The 18,040-nt window shown below is 39.0% G+C and overlaps 1 protein-coding gene across 1 annotated transcript; it reads left to right on the top strand.

Annotated features, from left to right (window-relative positions):
• Positions 1 to 14,564: 14,564 nt before the first annotated feature.
• Positions 14,565 to 17,872, top strand: parla (presenilin associated, rhomboid-like a). The gene is made up of 10 exons (XM_034137435.1): positions 14,565 to 14,708; positions 15,407 to 15,590; positions 15,687 to 15,791; positions 15,892 to 16,015; positions 16,153 to 16,248; positions 16,405 to 16,554; positions 16,894 to 16,964; positions 17,055 to 17,156; positions 17,448 to 17,545; positions 17,656 to 17,872. The coding sequence occupies exons 1-10, from the start codon at positions 14,629 to 14,631 to the stop codon at positions 17,798 to 17,800; spliced, it is 1,155 nt and encodes a 384-aa protein (XP_033993326.1). The 5' UTR covers positions 14,565 to 14,628; the 3' UTR covers positions 17,801 to 17,872.
• The last annotated feature ends 168 nt before the right edge of the window (positions 17,873 to 18,040 follow it).

The following is an 18,040-nucleotide window of genomic DNA, read 5'->3' as shown; positions in this document are numbered from 1 at the left end:
CGTAGCCAGCCAGCCAGCCTCTCTCTATAGGCTCACAGCAGCCCTCAAAACGCCGGAAGGGCACAGTCTGCAGGACAAATTACGCTAAAACGAGGCATCTTGAGTGATTCCTCCTTCTCTTTCTCTACCTCTTTCTCTCTGTCTATCTTATTCTCGTCCGCCGACGGTCAATCGCGTTCACGGCACACTCTTCTTCCGCCACGGCAGGCAATGCAAGGACGTTACAATGTGCTCTTAATTGTACACCCCCCCTCCTGTCTCCGCGTCTTTACCAGCAACGGACGTAGAGAAGGAGAGAGAAAGGGAGAGAGAGATTGTAGGAGAGGGAGGGAGCGCGAGAGAGCGTGCACGCCAAAGTTAAACTGCAGGGGTAAAGTGGCAGGCCGGCCACGAGTGAGGTAATGCGGAGCTGACAGGAAAGGCGACGATCTGACGCTGGCATCACAGATGTGCAACCCGGTGCCAATAGTTTCTCTGTTTCCTCTCTGTTTTCAACCCTTTGGGAGCACGCGGGCAACGGATAGCTTACGTCAGCTTCATCCCATCGCGTTAAGGACAAAGGTGTTTTCCTAATGTGATCATGTAACTACCAGAAAGTTGAAGGATCACTCGGTTCGTTATAAAAGCACAGGTGCCAACACCCCAGTGTCAAACCAGTGCGGCAGCGTGTACAAAAGTGAATTAAGGGGAAAATAAAGGGTTTGTTTCCTTTATCTATTACAGCTTCCACAATGCCAGTGCATGTGTAGTGATAGAGTTAATAAAGCTGACCTCATCCTCTGAAACAATGCAAAGTTTACCTATAGTTGTGAAAGTCATGCATTGAAAATGTTAAAGTACATATTGTACGTTGCTTACAAACTGGGATTATTTATAACAAATTTGGTATAAAAAAGTCTTGTTAAGAGAACATTTTTGGAAGTAGACTGTACCCAACAGGAAGTAATTTAACTTCTCCGCCTTCAATTTTCATCTTATCGACTTCAAATGAAGTCTCTACCATCATTATCATTATCCAGACCATTAAGCTTCAGTCCCGAACGAGCTTGTTTTAATGTAAAACAGGAAGTTGTTGCATCTCCAGCATTCTCTTATGCTCCAATTTTCTTTTTGATGAAGAGAGTCCAGGCCAGCCCCGAGACATCTATTTATTGACAAAGCGCCGCCTACTGGCAACATTAGGTTACAGGTTTTGTACTTTTACGTCGTCCCTGTCGCATATCAGGCAGATCCCTCTGAAAGTTGGTCAGAAAAGTCTTGATATTTATTAATAATAATAATAATAATAATAATAATAATACATGTTATATATATAGCGCCTTTCCTGGTGCTCAAAGCAACACTTTAAAGTTGTCCGTCTGCATTAACCGGCTGTGAAATTCAATGCTCGCCATGAATGAAAAAACGGTTTGAACTTTCCTCTACTCCGACAAAACTTTTCATGTGATTGGTTTGTCCTGCCCTAAAGACATCCATAGGCCAATTTTGAATCAGTCATAGCGCCACCTACTGGCAACAGGGAGTTAGAGCTGCCATAATTTGGCGTATTGATCTTGGGTTAACCATATAGGTCATGGATGGGCAAATGGCCACCTCCTCTTTTTGCGGCCTTCAGATTAATTTATAAACAACGTAATTAATTAAAAAAAAAAGTTATGTCGCGAGCTGCGTACATGATTTCGTTCGGCAGCCAAATACCGCGAAATAATCTGTGACGCGTTTGTGTGTATTGTGTTTGTTTCCCGGAGAAACACTCACAAGAAACACCGGCTGTTGTTATGCCTGCTGTGACGTTAAGTTACCGCTTGTAATTATGCCTTTACAAGCTTAAAAGTTGTATTTATCATCTGAATTTGGTGAAACAAGTTTAATATTCTAAAAAACCAAGACTTTGTTTATTTGAAATCAGATGAAAACAAACTGTCACGGACCCTGCCATGTTATCCATGATTAACCTACTATATGCTTTGCATTCATAATTTCAGCGGGAGGTAGGGGGAGCGGCGCTGAGGAACAGCAGAGTGCGGGTTGACAGGTGTCTGTGTTGACATTCCCCTTATTGTGGAATAAGGGGAATGCAGAGACAGGCTACAAGTGTCTTAAATTCAAGTTAGACAAATAATGTCTGGGTTAGTGTTCATGACTTCATGTTTATGTCATTTTAATGGTTAATCTTAATGCACACACATTTTCTGTGCTTTCCAATAGTTTAAAATTGTTTTATTCCACTGTTAAATAACCTGTTCAATACAAACATGCCACTTGTAAAAATTAAATAACATTTCTGAGAACTATTTGTTTTAGTGAGCTTATTAGAGGATGTTCCTTGAAAGATTGAAAAATGTCAATGAAGATGTCAGAGTTAGTATATTTGTTAATAATTACATACAATACATGGAATTTGTGTGTGTGTGTTCCAAGTGAATCTGCGGCCCCCTGGTGGCCAGTACATAAATTATGTGGCCCCCACCACCATCCAAGTTGCCCATCCCTGATATAGGTCAATTATATCTCTCTTTCTCTATCTCTATCTTTGTCTACCTTCTTGGCTGATTGAAACATGCAATTTGTTAGGCCATTTGATTTCCTGATCTAAACAGGTCTTTTGATTGGTCAAGTGAAATGAGCCATTCGATTGGCCCATTGTGTCACGTAATTTGATTGGCAAATTGCAACTATATATGTATTATTATGTGAATATATATATATATATATATATATATATATATATATATATATATATGTGTGTGTATCTTCATAAATGTATACTTTTAAAAAACAAGTCTAAAAGTGCTTGATAATAAAAAAGGAAAAGATAATTTGGCAGTCAGGATAGTAACATGTACAAGAACTAAAAGAAATTGAATGAAATCAGGAATAACAGGCTTTTTTTTATTTCACTTTAGATAACACTTTATCTAATAAGTGATCAATCTTGGTTCAAAATGTGTGATTCCAAATGAATAGAGAGAGTAATGCTTTAGATTACAGCTGAAAACATCTGATAACCTTTTAATATATTCTAAAGTTTAGTTTTTCATGTTTTCTAATTTAAAAGTCCCACTATGCAATGAGGCTGAGTTGTTTGACAAGTGTTGCACTGACTTGGCATAAAAGCAAAACTATTTGTAACATTATACTCTAGGGGGTGCCCTAACATAAAGCGTTCAGGTCAGAATAAGATGCAGAGAAACTAAGATTTATCCTGTAGCAGACAGGAAGAGGGAGAATTAGATAATTATCATACAGTAGTATTCCGATTCAATACACAAAGACATATTTGTGTTTGCTGGGCCGAGACATTGCTGTTCTTCAGGCTGTAGTGAAACCAGACCCACTGCATAACTCCCCCTGCAGCATTAATTTAACACACTGCTGCATTTTAAGTATTTCACTGTATAGCTTATATTTCCTTGTGCTCATATAACCTTGCACAATGGCACTAACTACCTTGGGAACATGCCCTTATGATGTGTAATCTATACAATGTACATAAAAGGACGTTTTAGGTCAGCAAAATGCTTCAACAACAGCATCCATGCAAATGAGAAGAGGTCAGAGAGGTGTAAAGAGAGAATGGGTGCATGGAGGGGGGAGGGAGGGAGGGAGCTGGCATCAGACCCAGAGTCACAGATATGGTGATGGTGCTGTATAGTCAACTCCCATACTGTCCCACTGCAAAGCAAATTACCACCATTTACAGAGAGAGACCAGCAGGAATTAATATGTTATAAACATTAGCTAGTATCACATTTATGACAGATGTATGACTAAAATAAACTTGGAAATAAACGAACCCACTCCCACTTACTAGTTTTCACCTGGCATGCTGACTGCACAATCATTTCACTTTAAAGGATATGTATAGTGGATTTTGTGAATGTATATTAACATGATAATCTGCAGTTCCTTTAAAAAACACTCTTCAAAAGAAGCCCAAAGACACATAAAGAAGGGCTGTATCTACAGATTCTGATTAGGTGTAAAAAGGATAAGAGGATGCTTTCATTAAGCGAATTGCCACTCATTAAAATGTGATGATTACTGTAGCAAAAAAAAGCAGGGGATATTTTTTATGTCATTAATACAGCATACTGTACACTGACAGAATGGTAATAGCTACTCTCTCTCTCTCTTTCTCTGATATTTAATGTAAAATGTAATCAAATAAACCTGAATCCACAACACAGCAAACATTTACCCTAATTCTCAGTGGCAATTACATCATGAAGTACTACATTCAAATGTAAAATTCTCCTTCCTCCAATCAAACACTTCTCCTAGCTTCAGACCCCATGTGACACCTTGTGAATGACCTGTCTTCCTTCTCTCAGCACGAGTTGTAACTTTACCTTATCCAAAAAAAGACGTGTCCTGTATGTTTTTGAGCAAACTCAGATCTGTTTGTGATGACAGTGTGGAAAGATTTGAGACAAGCCAACTCTTATTTCACCCTCCTATACTGTATGTCAACAGAGGCGAGGTTAAAATGTTCACCTTGTAAGAAGATACTAGCTTTGAATGGAACTGCAATCCAGATGCATCATGTAGAAATGTATTGTTATGAATGTTAGGAATAACAGATCTGTAACTGCAAAGTAGGATTGAGATGTAGCTTTTCCTCTAGATTATTTCCGTGATTTGTAAGAAAAATAATCTCTGCTTTTGTTTAATGTATTATTTCTCACAAAGAAGTTTGGTTGTTTGTAAGAAACATTAAGAAATTAGCTATTTCAAGAATATTAATCTCAAACCATTCAACCCAACAACGTCTTTGATGGTCCATCATTACAAATGCATGCAGTGCATTGATCAAACATCATGACACAGAAGTATTTTTTTGCATTAACAATGCACAACACATCTATTTTCCATTTGACTTAACATACGGTGCAGCTACTAAAACTGCATTTTAGATTTTAATCAGTTTAATATAGCTCCAATAAAGTCATAAATCAGGCAGAGACACTATCCACAATGCATTTAATACAGCAATGTGTGATTTTGTCCAACACTGGACATTTTTTATTTAATCTTAAACTGAAAGGGACATTTCTAAATAAAGCATATATTGTTAATAAAATGTTAAAGGTAGTTCAAGTGTTAAATTAATGGGAGGGTGACTCAGACGTTTGTAAGTGTTTACAGCAGAGCGGCCCACATTGGGGCATGCTGGATGACACAAACAGATCACTAAAATATAACCACTTACTCATCGAAAACCTGATGTACAAGAGTCATCTCATGCCGAATATTTGGGCTAATATTACATATTAAGTTATTCTACAATTGTACGTTCTAGTAAGTATTTTATTGTTCACCATTAACACATTTTAAGTACCATACTAGAATAATTATCATGTATATTTCTGGTTTAGTCTAATTATTGTTGTGTTAATGCAACTAAACTACAAACAACTACATTGCCTTGCACCAATATATTTGACAAAAACATGCAGACATGATTGTCTATCACAGCTTTTTTCAAGGTTTGTGGCAAAACACATTAGCAAATCTAAAACGCCACCATTTTATTTGGAAATTGTTTACAAGATAACGTTATATATTGAAAATAATGTAGTGGACCCTTTCAAGGGATCTGAACCTCAACATTTCTAAAACATGTGAAAATGTATTGGATTCAGTAGCACTAAATTCTAATTTCTAAAAACATCCTGAAAAAAAAGACCTTTGATATGACAGAAAGTGAGTAACCTAAACACGCACCATGTTGTACAACAGCACTGAGTCACATCTGATGGTAAATACCATTTGCTGAAATGTCCGAAAGCATTCTCAAATTCTGCAAAGCTAAAACAACATCTGCGTAGTTAAAATCAGCAAAATTGTTCATAGTTGCATTTAGTGAAGCTGCCAAGAAATCTCATGCAAACTGACAAGTGTGCAAACTTGAGGTTAGTGGCTCAATCTGAGTACAACAACACGGCAACAAGATACTGATACAGATAACGTAGCGGCATTACAATATTAAATAAACTGCTTATCATATATGGAAACGGGAGGATTTTATTGTGGGCCACAGTATATGAAGGAGAGAGTAGGGAAAGGACATAAAGTGGAAAGAAGGAACATCTGGAAGTCATGTGATAGCCCAAAGGGCAAATATGTGGGGAAAATGAGAGGTTTCGATGTTGCTGTCATGTGCATGACAGAGGAAGAGGGGATTTAAAAGGTGAGGAGTGCAGGGGGTAGAGAGTTGTGAGAAATGAATCAGCAGCAGCACTAAACTGCTGTTTGTGTGAAGAGCTTTCCCCCCTTCTTACTGTAAAGAGGGGTGCACAAAAGATGCCTGGTTCGTGAGGAACGATCAACAGAATACGGACAGAAAGAAGCTCTATCTGGATTTAGGTGTTGTGAGTATTCATGTGCTGGAATATTACCCCCTGGTTTATGTGTTGAAACTGTTATTAATTTGTTTGGGAATATGCCTATGTAAACACTATCAGTTGCACCTTAAAGAAAAACTGAATCCACAAAATGATAATTTACATATTTGTTACTCACCAGTGTTACCTTAAATGATTGTAGACATTTTAGTTTTTCTTGTATGCCTTCACAGTGAACGGAGAATCATAATAATCAAAGTTTTATTCATCTAGTCGTAAGCCCACTTTTCCCCAAATACATGAATTTCCCTGAAACCGTACTATCTATACACTTCTATTTTTTTTATTCATGTTCACCGTGAAAATCTTTTAGTAAGAATGAAAATGACACAAGGTGAGAGATATACAAATTATCATTTGATAGGTGAATTATTTCTTTAAAACAGTTGAAAAAATGGTCTCAGTAATAAATAGGGACAGAGACAAGTCAAACTGGTAATGGAAGACAAATATGAAAACATACTCCCATGGTAACCCAAACACACAAACAACTGTAAGATAAGAGGACATTAAAAGACCCATCCACATCACCAACTGATGCTCTTTAAATATACTTATGTATTACAAGAGCCAGAGAGACACAAACATAAAGCGCCAAAACTGTGCAAACTGTTGGTTTAAAAAAGTATTGGCTTAAAGTGAATTGTCCTGATGTTTATAGTTACATTTGTCCACAGTTAAAATGTGGCTGAAAGAAGTCCTATTCAACAGAGACGACAGAAAAGACACTTAAAGTCCAATAAGATAACATAAATCTAGATAAATCATAGAGCTGTACACTCAACCTCTTCTTAAACACAACACAGAGATAAAACACAGTGCTCTGGTGGGAAGAATTTATAACAATACATAATGCATGACCATAAAGCATAACGCGTTACATATACTGTACAGTAAGTGAACACTTGATTTTCCCTGTGAGGGACCAATGAAGGAGGCCCTAAATTCTGCAGATCCCAGAGCGGAAATAAGAAGGGTGAGTCAGGTTTGATGCCTAGAGTATGCAGGTGAGCCCCCCGGCCCTGCTGTAGACCCCGGACTGTGTTTTTTGCTTTACTGCAGATTTTTAGCTTTTCTGTAAACTCTGGGTAAACAGTTCAGGGTGACCATGAGCAAGAATGTTACCCTACTTAAACAAGGACACTCTGTCCCTTGTCCAGATATATTTTAAGAGAGGAATGTCCCTGTTTTGTCTTTTAACCCCATCATTAAACTGCCCTGGAAACACACAGCCAACACAACAAGACGTTTCTACATATCTTGAGATGTGTGTGAGCATCATAAGGCAGCTCTCGATAACAGATTATAACCCATTATACTGGCAGACTTCAAAAGCTTTGTCAACAACACTGATGCTGATCGTTGAGGCCACACCGCCACCGCTGCACGGGGAACAGCAGCACATTCATCTCACCGGAAAAAAAGTGGCGAGCCAGCAGTTTTTGTCTGAATCAGCTGACAGAACCGATAGAGTAAACGAGAGCTCCGGCAGGGAGACTAAAGCCGTTTACCCTGCGCAGCACTGGGGGTGTGAACACTGTAATGCAGACCTAATATGTGCAGCACAAGTTGCATTTCATAAGCAATTAAATATGTTTTTTCAATACACTTTGGAATAATAGTTGTAGGTGCATAAGGGAGAGTGCTAACTAGTCGATGCGGGGACAGAGAGCTGTGAAGCCGGGATGGAGCAGCAGCAGCACCGCGCTGCAGCACCGGAGCATGTGCTGATCTGGGGTCGGTTCACGCTATTCATTCAGTATCATAGATAGATAGAGATAGATAGATATATAAATGCGCATCCCCCTGCCTTTAAGTTCCAACCAGGCTTTAAAGTGCATCCATGCTGTTTTACGTGCTGTCCTGCTGCAGATATGATAACAAAGTTTAGGCTTTCTGCAGTCTGTGCTGAAGGAATCCCTACAAAATAAAAACAACGTTACGTCCCCCCCAAAAAAAATACTAACTAAGGTTAAGAAAAGGAGATAAAAACTTACTCACGTGAGTCTTTCTTACCGGCGTTTTTATCCCCCATGTCCCCTTTGGTGCGGAAGTTGAGTATACTGCCGACGTATAGGCTGGAGGATGTGCTTGGAGCTTGTGCACGCTGGGTTCTTTGGCCAGAGCAGAGAGGGAGGCAAGTTGATTGTTTCGAATATTACAATTGCAAAATGAGCTCCTCCTGGGACCCTCACGGAAACGCGCTATAGAGCCACACCGGGTGCAGTGCTATTCAGTGAGCTGGTGATTACCCCTTCGTGTTTGCAAGACTCACTCTGAGTGAGGTGGAGTGAGGGCTCAGGTGAAGAATGAGAGGTGTGTGTGTGTGTGTGTGTGTGTGTGTGTGTGTGTGTGTGTGTGTGTGTGTGTGTGTGTGTGTGTGTGTGTGTGTGTGTGGTGTGCGCGTGTGTGTTTTCCCCAGGGGGGAGTGGATGCAGGGTGTGCATTGTGTCTTGATCTGGATGCAGGAGTGTACAGTATTTGTTTTGCCAGGAGCTGTTCTGTCACTGTTGTACTCAAACACTGTACAGCTAAAGCATGCCAGATTTAAAAATACTTTTCAACCAGCAGGTTTGTAATATGCACGGATGAACAAGCTGACTAAACCGTTTTGATTTTTTTATAGATAAACACATTCCACTATCTTTGAAAATGAGTTAAGTCACATAGCAATCTGTGGAGATCTGAATAATTCAAAATCCATTGTGTGTTTTTCCTAGGCTTATCTTCCTTGACACGAATATGTCCAAATTCAACACTCTTTGCTATTTTTACGATATGTCAGTAAATCCTTGCAGTACGCTTTCCCTTTTTAACCCTTAATTCTCCAGGTGTCAGTGCACCTTTTTACGCATTATTTCTTAATCTAACCATTTTTTGCTGACTCGACAATAAGCATTTCCCCCTGTCCCACAGTGAAGATCAACGTCCTCACACACCTGCTGACCACATGCTGTCACATGTTGCTTTTACGTTCTGCAAAGGCAGATGACATTTAGCTGAGAATCATCCATATTTAATGAATGAACAAAGGATCAATAATTGTGTCCTGAGCATCTGACTCTTTATTGTTCCTGTAATTTGATTATGCTGCAGTATAATTCTGACAGGTATTGTGTACAGTGTATTCATAGATAACACTGTGCATTCAGAAAGTACTAGCTGTTCTTTTGTAATTTATGCAAAAAGCTCTTCAGGAAGTTGCCCGTGTTAAGTATCAACTCAGTGTGAGATATACTGGATTTGGTAGTTTACTTCTCTCATATTTCATCAAGTGCCCCTCTTATCTTGTGATGTTTTTTAACCCCAAATACAAACAAACAAAAACATTTTCACATACACCATTTTTTTTTGAAGTGTCTCTTAATCATGTAGAATGAGAGGTTGATGCTGTCACGCTGTCCTCTGTGGTATTTAGGTAAAATAAAGGCAAGGCTTTGTATTGGTGGAGTTATCAGTGTCCTTTTCACACAGCTAAATAGTGTACCTCAGCTACGCACTGCTTCCCAAAGGAAGCCAAAATCACAGACTGACCACAGAGTTTCCAAATCTACGCAGGAAAAAACAGTAAACAAGTCACAGTGTGGTATTATCTAACGGGCCCATTGATCAGTGTCTTGGAAAGCTCACAGTCAGCATTCTGAGGGGATGGTATGATAACGGCTTGAGTTTCCTCTGATGGTATACAAAGACTGCTGTTGGTATAAAATGTTCTTAGCCTTTGGGATGAAATAGAAGCCTCAAGGCCAAATGACGTTCAGCATCGTGCATCTGCCTGATAAACAACACAAACACTGGAGCCAGATGTCACAGTTGCTTTATTATTCACTCTACTCATTACAATAACCTTACATCCATACAGATTATTTATTATGCCAGAAAAATATGAAGTGTTTCCCATTATCACATGTTATGTCAAATGCAATATTCCTAAAATACCAAGATGTCCCTGCATCTGTTTACATATTGTAGAATGCAACTAGCATGCTTTTTCCCTCTATTTTGACCCAAAGAAAGTTGCAATCTTATGACAAAATAGTGTTTCTTATTTGTATGCATACTGCATGTAACAGTACGCACTTTGCAAGCCACATAAAATACTAAAGGAAAGAAAAAGTAGGCAATTTGAAACGCAGCCATAGTTGAAGAATGAGTGTCCTCTACATGAATGACAAGTTGTTCTGATTTTAGACACTTCCTGTCACATGACCGAGGCCTTGCTACCCTGTTGCAAACGCAGACAAATCCTGGCTGGCGTCGGTTCACAGCAAATCGATGAAGGGATCTGAAAGAAGACACCTATGCTGCAAAAACAAAAAAATGCATCACATTGATCAGAACGCAACCTATTTGGTCCTAAACAGATTCAGAAAGAGATAAATGTGTTTCTGTTAGGGTTGTGTCGTTTCCTTAACAGGTCTGCAGCGTCATACAACCCTTACCTAAATTAACTTCTACGGCCGCTTAAATATTTATGATTCTCACCCTCTTTTGGTCCACTCTCCTAGCTTTCAGTTCCTCTTTATGGCCAACCTCGCCCTGTGTTCCCTCCTATCACTGTCATCCCTCCATTCCCTGCTCTGCTCTCTCCATCCCTCCTCCTCTTCCTCTCCTCCCACATCTCCCTGTCCTCCCCTGCCCTAGACCTGCACCCGTAGGATATCATCTAACTTGGCAGTGTGTCCTTGGGTCTTTACAGGGGCAAAGGCATATTGCTCTCCTTTCCTTGTGCACCGTATCTTTGCCTTGGAACCCAACGCTTGCCTGTATAACAACATCATTGTCTCATAGAAGTGCGATGGTATTAAAATGGCCCCTACAAGATGCATTGTCTGCCTCAGTTAAGATTAATTACCCATCTACTCGTAAACGTCTTTTATTCTCATCTAGGTCTATTACGTCATTTTTCTGTGCAATGTTTTCTATAGCTAAAATAACCAGTAAGTCAAGTGCAGGTATTACATTGGAGGAGAGCCCCAGTTACTCTGAAGACACTGCAGTGCAGCCATCTCCCTGTAAAGTCTACCTTCTTCGACTATTTCTGGAGTCACTTGCAAGCTTGTGAGGAGTTTGGAAAACTTGTCCAGATGCCAATAGCAACATAGTGCCATCAATACTGTTTAGTCCAAGGCCTACACTATATATTCTCTCTTTTTTCATGAAGACACTGCCAAATGATTGTATTTTTATAATGAGAAATAATTCATAATTTTTTTATTATTTCGACATTCTTAAGAAAATGTGATATATTATCATATTTCTTTATAGTGCATTTACTATTTTCTTCATCTTTGTCATCATATTCACCTCTTTGCTCAAAGCTTTAACATTAATTTATTTCTACCTTTAATCCATCTTCAATGCAGGAACATGCATTTAGATCCTAAATAATAAAATAATGAAAACATACTGTTTTAATGTAAGATCCTGAAACTAAAGCAGTTACATAGAATTCAGCCATCTTTAATGTTATTATTTAAAGTTTTACTTTTCCTACGTTGTCAAAATGTGTACTGTGAAAAAGGGTTAGGCAGAGTCAGCATATTTTGTTCTGGCTATGTCACAGGATGTCAAATAAATGTTGTAGAGTAAAAAGTACAATATTTCCCTCTTAGTGAAAGTAAAAGATGGCAAGGGAAAGACACGTATTTCAAAACAGCATTAATAATAATAATACATTTTATTTATATAGGCTCTCAAGGTCGCCGTACAAGATGCACAAAACAGGAACACCAGCAGAAAAACAAGACAATATAATCAATAAGAACAGAGGATGTGTCATGTGATCAGGGTGGATATGCCAGTGTGAAGATCTATGTTTTGAGACGTGATTTGAAGATGGAGAGAGAGTCAGTACTTCAGATGTCCGGTGGGATGGAACCAATTAATTCCCTCAGTATAATGTTCTTTCCAATACTGTGACTTCAGCGGCTACACCCCCCCTGCATCTTCCTAATCTGTTCTTTATTATGCCACTAGAGGGAAGTGAAATGCTTTTTATGGATAAACGACAAATGCTGTAGTGTCTGCACAACTCGGAGACCTTCATGTTCTGCTGCATTCAAGTTCTCTCGTCTATTATTTCAGATTCCACTTTTTTGGTCCAGTATACTTAACTCTTCCTAGGAGTTTGACTGTTTGGTTTCCAGGAGCTCTGTCACATGTGAACGTCCTGCATTTAATAGCCCGCTTCAGTAAAAGTACAAAAGTATTGACATCAACTACTTGTTACGCGTAGTGGCCCATTTCAGAATCATATAGAATTATGGATTATGATTTTTAATGCATTAATGTTTTATCACAGCTGATAAAGGTGGAGTTAATTGGAATTACTTGTTATGCCACTGCTGGATGTCATAACCTATAATAAAATATAAATGTGTTTATTTATTAGTGGATTCATATTAGCTAATAATCAAAATCTATAAAGTAATTTGTAAATAAAGCTGTGAAATAAATGTAGTGAAGTAAAAAGTACAAAGTAGCATCAAATATAAATACTCAAGTAAATAACAAATATCTCAAAATTAGTACAATGGACTTCATTTAATTCCATTGATGCATACATAGCTGACATGTAGAGTATAAAGTAGGCCTACTGTACACAGTATGTAGGCTACAACTCGCTTAGAGTTGAGAATATAATACTTACACAGCATTACAGTTCTATTAAACAATTGGAGTAAATACAAGGAGATAACATTATATTGTTATAACAACACAGTTACTTTTTTCCAAACAATCCTAAAACGTATTTCTTATTACACCGAGAGCTATTTAGATGAACCCAGAAGTCTGAGCTTTTGGGCGACTCTAGTCATTGTGTTAAGGTTGTTTAATAGGGTGTGGGATTCTGGCCAACTTCTTTCAGTGTGGAAAGAAGCGATAATAGTGCCCATCCGAAAGCCAGGGAAAGACCCTTCAGATCCATCTAGCTAGACCTATTGCCCTGACATCTCATTTATGCAAAATCATGGAAAGAATGGTTACAGAAAGGTTAACATATATCTTAGAAAGTAAAGCTCTGTTGTCCCCATATCAAAGTGGGTTTCGTAGTTGAAGGAAAAGAAAGAACTACTACCAGTATGGCGCATAGTCCAGAATTATTTTGCAAGAAATTACTCAGATTCAACAATCATATTTACAGATGGCTCCAAAGATCCAGAGACAGGGCGTGCAGGGGCAGCAGTTTATATCCCAGTGAGTAATACACATATAAAGAAAAGGGTAACAGACCATGTGTCAGTATACACGACAGAGTTGTGGGCATTGGTATTGGCATTGAAATGGATAGAGGAGAAAGAAATACATAATAGTGTAATTGCATCTGACAGTTTTTCAGCATTATCAAGTATACGATCAGGCAGATCTTCATTTAGAATGGACATAATAAATGAAATATTTCTAATTTTATATAAAATGCAAATCAAAGGCATAGCAACTCGTTTCATCTGGGTTCCTGCTCATATTGGTGTGGAGGGTAATGAACAGGTGGATATTCTGGCCAAACAAACACTCAGAATTATGAACATAGACATAGAAGTTCCACTTAGCAAAGCGGAGGTTAAAACATTCATACATAAATATGCACAAACAACATGGCAAGAACATTGGGACCTTAGTGATACAGGAAGACATCTTTATAACATTCAAAGGTATGTGGGGGATGGAATGGAAGGAAGGTGGGGTTTAAAAGAAGGGAGGAAAATGTCATTTCTCGGATGAGAATAGGTCATACAGGGCTCAATCATACATTGAGTAGAATAGGAAAGCATCCAACCGGAAAGTGTATACACTGTAGCCAGCCAGAAACATGTTTACTGCTTTGCAGGAAATATAGTACTCAGAGAGATGTGCTTTTCCAGACACTGAAGAAAGCAAAATTCCATGACTTGTCGCTATCAGGGCTGTTAGGGAAAACATCAGGCAATATGTATTGTGAGATTATTACGTTTTTAAGAGAAATTGATACATTTAAAATAATCTAGAGGGGTTTTTTTTTGTTTGTTTTTTGTTTTGTTTTGTTTTATTTCTTTTGTTTATTGTTTTCTGCAGTCTCTTGTCCACACTCCAGTCCAGTTGGTGGCGGTAATGCACCTACAAGTTGGTTTGCCAACCGCCAATAAACACTAAAGAAGAAGAAGAAGAAGCTTTTGGGCGAGTCCTTGAACGCAGCATTTATTCCAGTGGGACGGGCTTCCGGAAGGAGGTCATCACAAACATGGCGTGGAGAGGATGTGTATTAAAATGGGTAAACACAGAGTTAATCAGATCCACCAACACGACTTTACGAAGCTCCAGGTGAGCAGTGCTATAACTCTACAGTCGCAGGGTTTATAAAGAATAAAAATGGCGGGACCATGATGTGTGTGTGTGTCTCGAGCAGCAGATTACCTAACTGTCATTGTAAAGAGACCGAGCTGCAGAGAGCCGTGTGTTTCATTTGTTTACAGAGAAAGACCGACCGTCTGTGTCATTTGTTTCTGTCTGTCATATTCGAGGCTGATCAAGCAGCAAAATGCATACAACGCTTTTTCTACTAACTTATTGTTACCATTACAAATATAAAGCCTACTAAATAAAGATCTATGGTTTTGACCAATAGGCATAGTCCATGGTAAATCAGGTCATTAGGGCTATTTTCTAAGCCTGAGTGCTCAGTTATAATAGCTACAATTATAATTTTACTGGGGCTATTGCTTTATTTAAATTATTAGAAAACAGAACATTTTGTACAATTTACTTTACCAATTGTTTTGCTAACCCTAACTTTTGTTCCTTACAAAAAGTCAAATATGCATTAATTACAGCTTCTCAGTTGCAGGGTTTGATTCTTTTTTGTCTTATTGATTGTAAAGGAAATACATTTTAGTTTCATTTATTCATTTCAGGGCTGTCAAATAATGTCCCCTAACGCAATAAAGGTTTTTTGTCTTTCAATGTATTTATTTAAGCTATCTGTAAATACATTTTTAAAACTGTCAACACTTTCTTTGCAGAGAGATCCCACACTACCAACAGAGGTACGGTTTCCGTCAGGAAGCCAAACGGCCGGATACAAAGAAAGGAAATGTTGTCCAAAAAACTAAAGTTTCTCCCTCGGAGGCTGGCACTCAATCTCTCCCACCTCCTCCCAAAGTCCCCCGGCCGTCACTCTTTAAACCGCTGATGTTCACAGTAGGGGTAGGTCCTCCAAATATACTAGAATTAGAAAGGAACAGACAGTACTGGGGTTAGGGACGGTTTGAATGTGTTGGATGTTGTCTGACTCCGTGTCAGTTTACAGGCTGCTCATTTGGTGCCGCGGCTATCCTGCAATACGAGACCCTGAGGTCATTAGTCAGGACTGCACAAGATGAAGAAAAGTCCGAAAAATTCTCACAGGTGAGGTTTTAATGATGCACACTGCTGGTATGTATAATACTACCTAATAGGCTGCTCACAGCGACTGAGTTAACCTTTCTTATCTCATGGGGGGTCTCAGGATATGACGTACTGGCATGACTGGTGGAACAAGCTGTCAGGCTTCCAGCGGCAGCTCATCCTCCTCGTGTCCATGGTGGATGACTTCTGGAGCAGTCTCTCAAAGGGACAGAAGACTGTAACAGGTAACTCATGTTGCAGAGACAGATTTATTTAGACCCTGGGTTTATTCAGATGAAATGGCTAGCATCACCATCTTTACATGTGTTTCATAATCTTATATTTTAATAGTCAGGAGCTTTCCTTGTTTATTTATTTCTAGGCATCATTGCACTGAATGCTGTAGTCCTGTGTTGCTGGCGAATCCCTGTGATGCAAAGAAGTATGGTTAAGTACTTCACGTCCAATCCAGCCGCCAGTGAGTATGCATGTTATACCCGTACTGGTAAAATGTAGAATTGACTTGCGATATGACAGTAAAGGCAATGCTTTTCTTGCATGTGGAAGATGTGCAGCTTTATTCGCTGGCCATGACTAGGTTCTCTGTTTTTGTCTATTTTCTTTTTCCCACCAGAAACACGGTGCCTGCCTATGGTCCTGTCCACCTTCAGCCACTACTCCATTTTCCATATGGCGGCCAACATGTCTGTCCTGTGGATATTCTCATCACAAATCGTTGCCATCTTAGGATGGGAGCAGTTTCTCGCATTCTATTTATCGGCTGGTGAGTCAAATAAAGATGGGATAAAACGGCATTGAATCTATCAAACCCAAATCCATTTTCATCCCTAGCCTAATCTAGTTAGGTTCACTTTCAATGTTTTAGGGCAGTTCAAGTCATATATAACATCATTTTTAATACATTAAATTAAAAGAACACCATACTGTATAGATATCACATTTACTTTTTAGCTAAATTACTAAATATTATTAGACTAGGTCTTATCAAGTTTTTGTATTGGAACCAGTTGGTATATGGTCAGTTCGACAAAAAAAAGGGAAATTAAAGTTGTAACGTTTTTTTGGGGAAAAGTGACATCTCAAGTTTAATGTGTATTTTCAGGTGTGATTTCCAATATGGTCAGCTACACATGTAAAACTGCAACTAGAAGTCTGCATCCATCATTAGGAGCGGTAAGATATCTGTTAAAATCATCATACACCTCAACAAAAAAAGATGAACAATAAGCCTTATCTTTTTTCTGTATTTTATTGTCTCCATAGTCAGGTGCTGTGATGGCAGTACTGGCTGCAGTCTGCACAAAAGTGCCAGAGGCCAAACTAGGAATAATCCTCCTCCCCATGGTGGCTGTCACTGCAGGAAACGTAAGTGAAACATGTTCGTATGCACTGCATCGCGTGCTGTTTTTATGTAGATACACACCTCTAAAGCTTAATCTGAATAAAAAATAGTTTGGTAATTCATGCATTTAATAGTGTGTTTGTCTTTCTGCTGTAGGAAAGAGATGTTAATCTGTGCATGACAAAAAAAAAACAGACAAAGTGCAGTGTGTGTGTGAGTTATCATGTCTGAATGCATGGTTTACAGACAGTTGTTGTTGAGTTTAGTCAGTCCCAGTGTGTAACTTTGGGTTCATGTCATTGGTCTGCATTTAGGTTCTGAAAGCGCTGATCGCCATGGATACAGCAGGGCTCGTCCTGGGATGGCGGATGTTTGACCACGCAGCTCACCTTGGTGGAGCCCTCTTTGGAGTGTGAGTGGAAACAGATTTAAAACTCCATAGATTATGTATAAATGATGTTTGGTAGTATCCTGTCCTGCAGTGAGTACATTTTAACTGTACCCCTATATCTTCTCCTGCAGATGGTATGTGACATACGGTCACAAACTGATCTGTAGGAAGCAAAAGCCTCTGGTGAAGCTGTGGCATGAAGCACGTTCTCCAGGTGCCGGTGGATCCAGGTCAGGAGGAGGGCCTGGGGTCAATGGTGGACCTGGACCAAAATGAGACTCTGCAAGATCTCTGTTCCTTTAAAAATAAAAACTGGAGTCCACAGTTACCCAAGGATATGCAAAGACACTTTTATCAACAAGAGAGTCGGATGTTATTGTGTGTTATTGCACATAGATTTTATTCAAGGTTAGTAATGAGCATAAGGTTATTTAATGGTATTCAGAGATCTGGAATTTGAACAGGTGACACTCCAGATGTTTACTGTGTGGACTGATAACATCTGCTGCCCTTCAA

The sequence above is a fragment of the Trematomus bernacchii genome, unplaced genomic scaffold, assembly GCF_902827165.1.
Source record: "Trematomus bernacchii unplaced genomic scaffold, fTreBer1.1, whole genome shotgun sequence".
Lineage (NCBI taxonomy): Eukaryota > Metazoa > Chordata > Actinopteri > Perciformes > Nototheniidae > Trematomus > Trematomus bernacchii.
The sequence above is the reverse complement of the archived record's forward strand: the minus strand, read 5'-3'. Positions and strand labels throughout refer to the sequence as shown.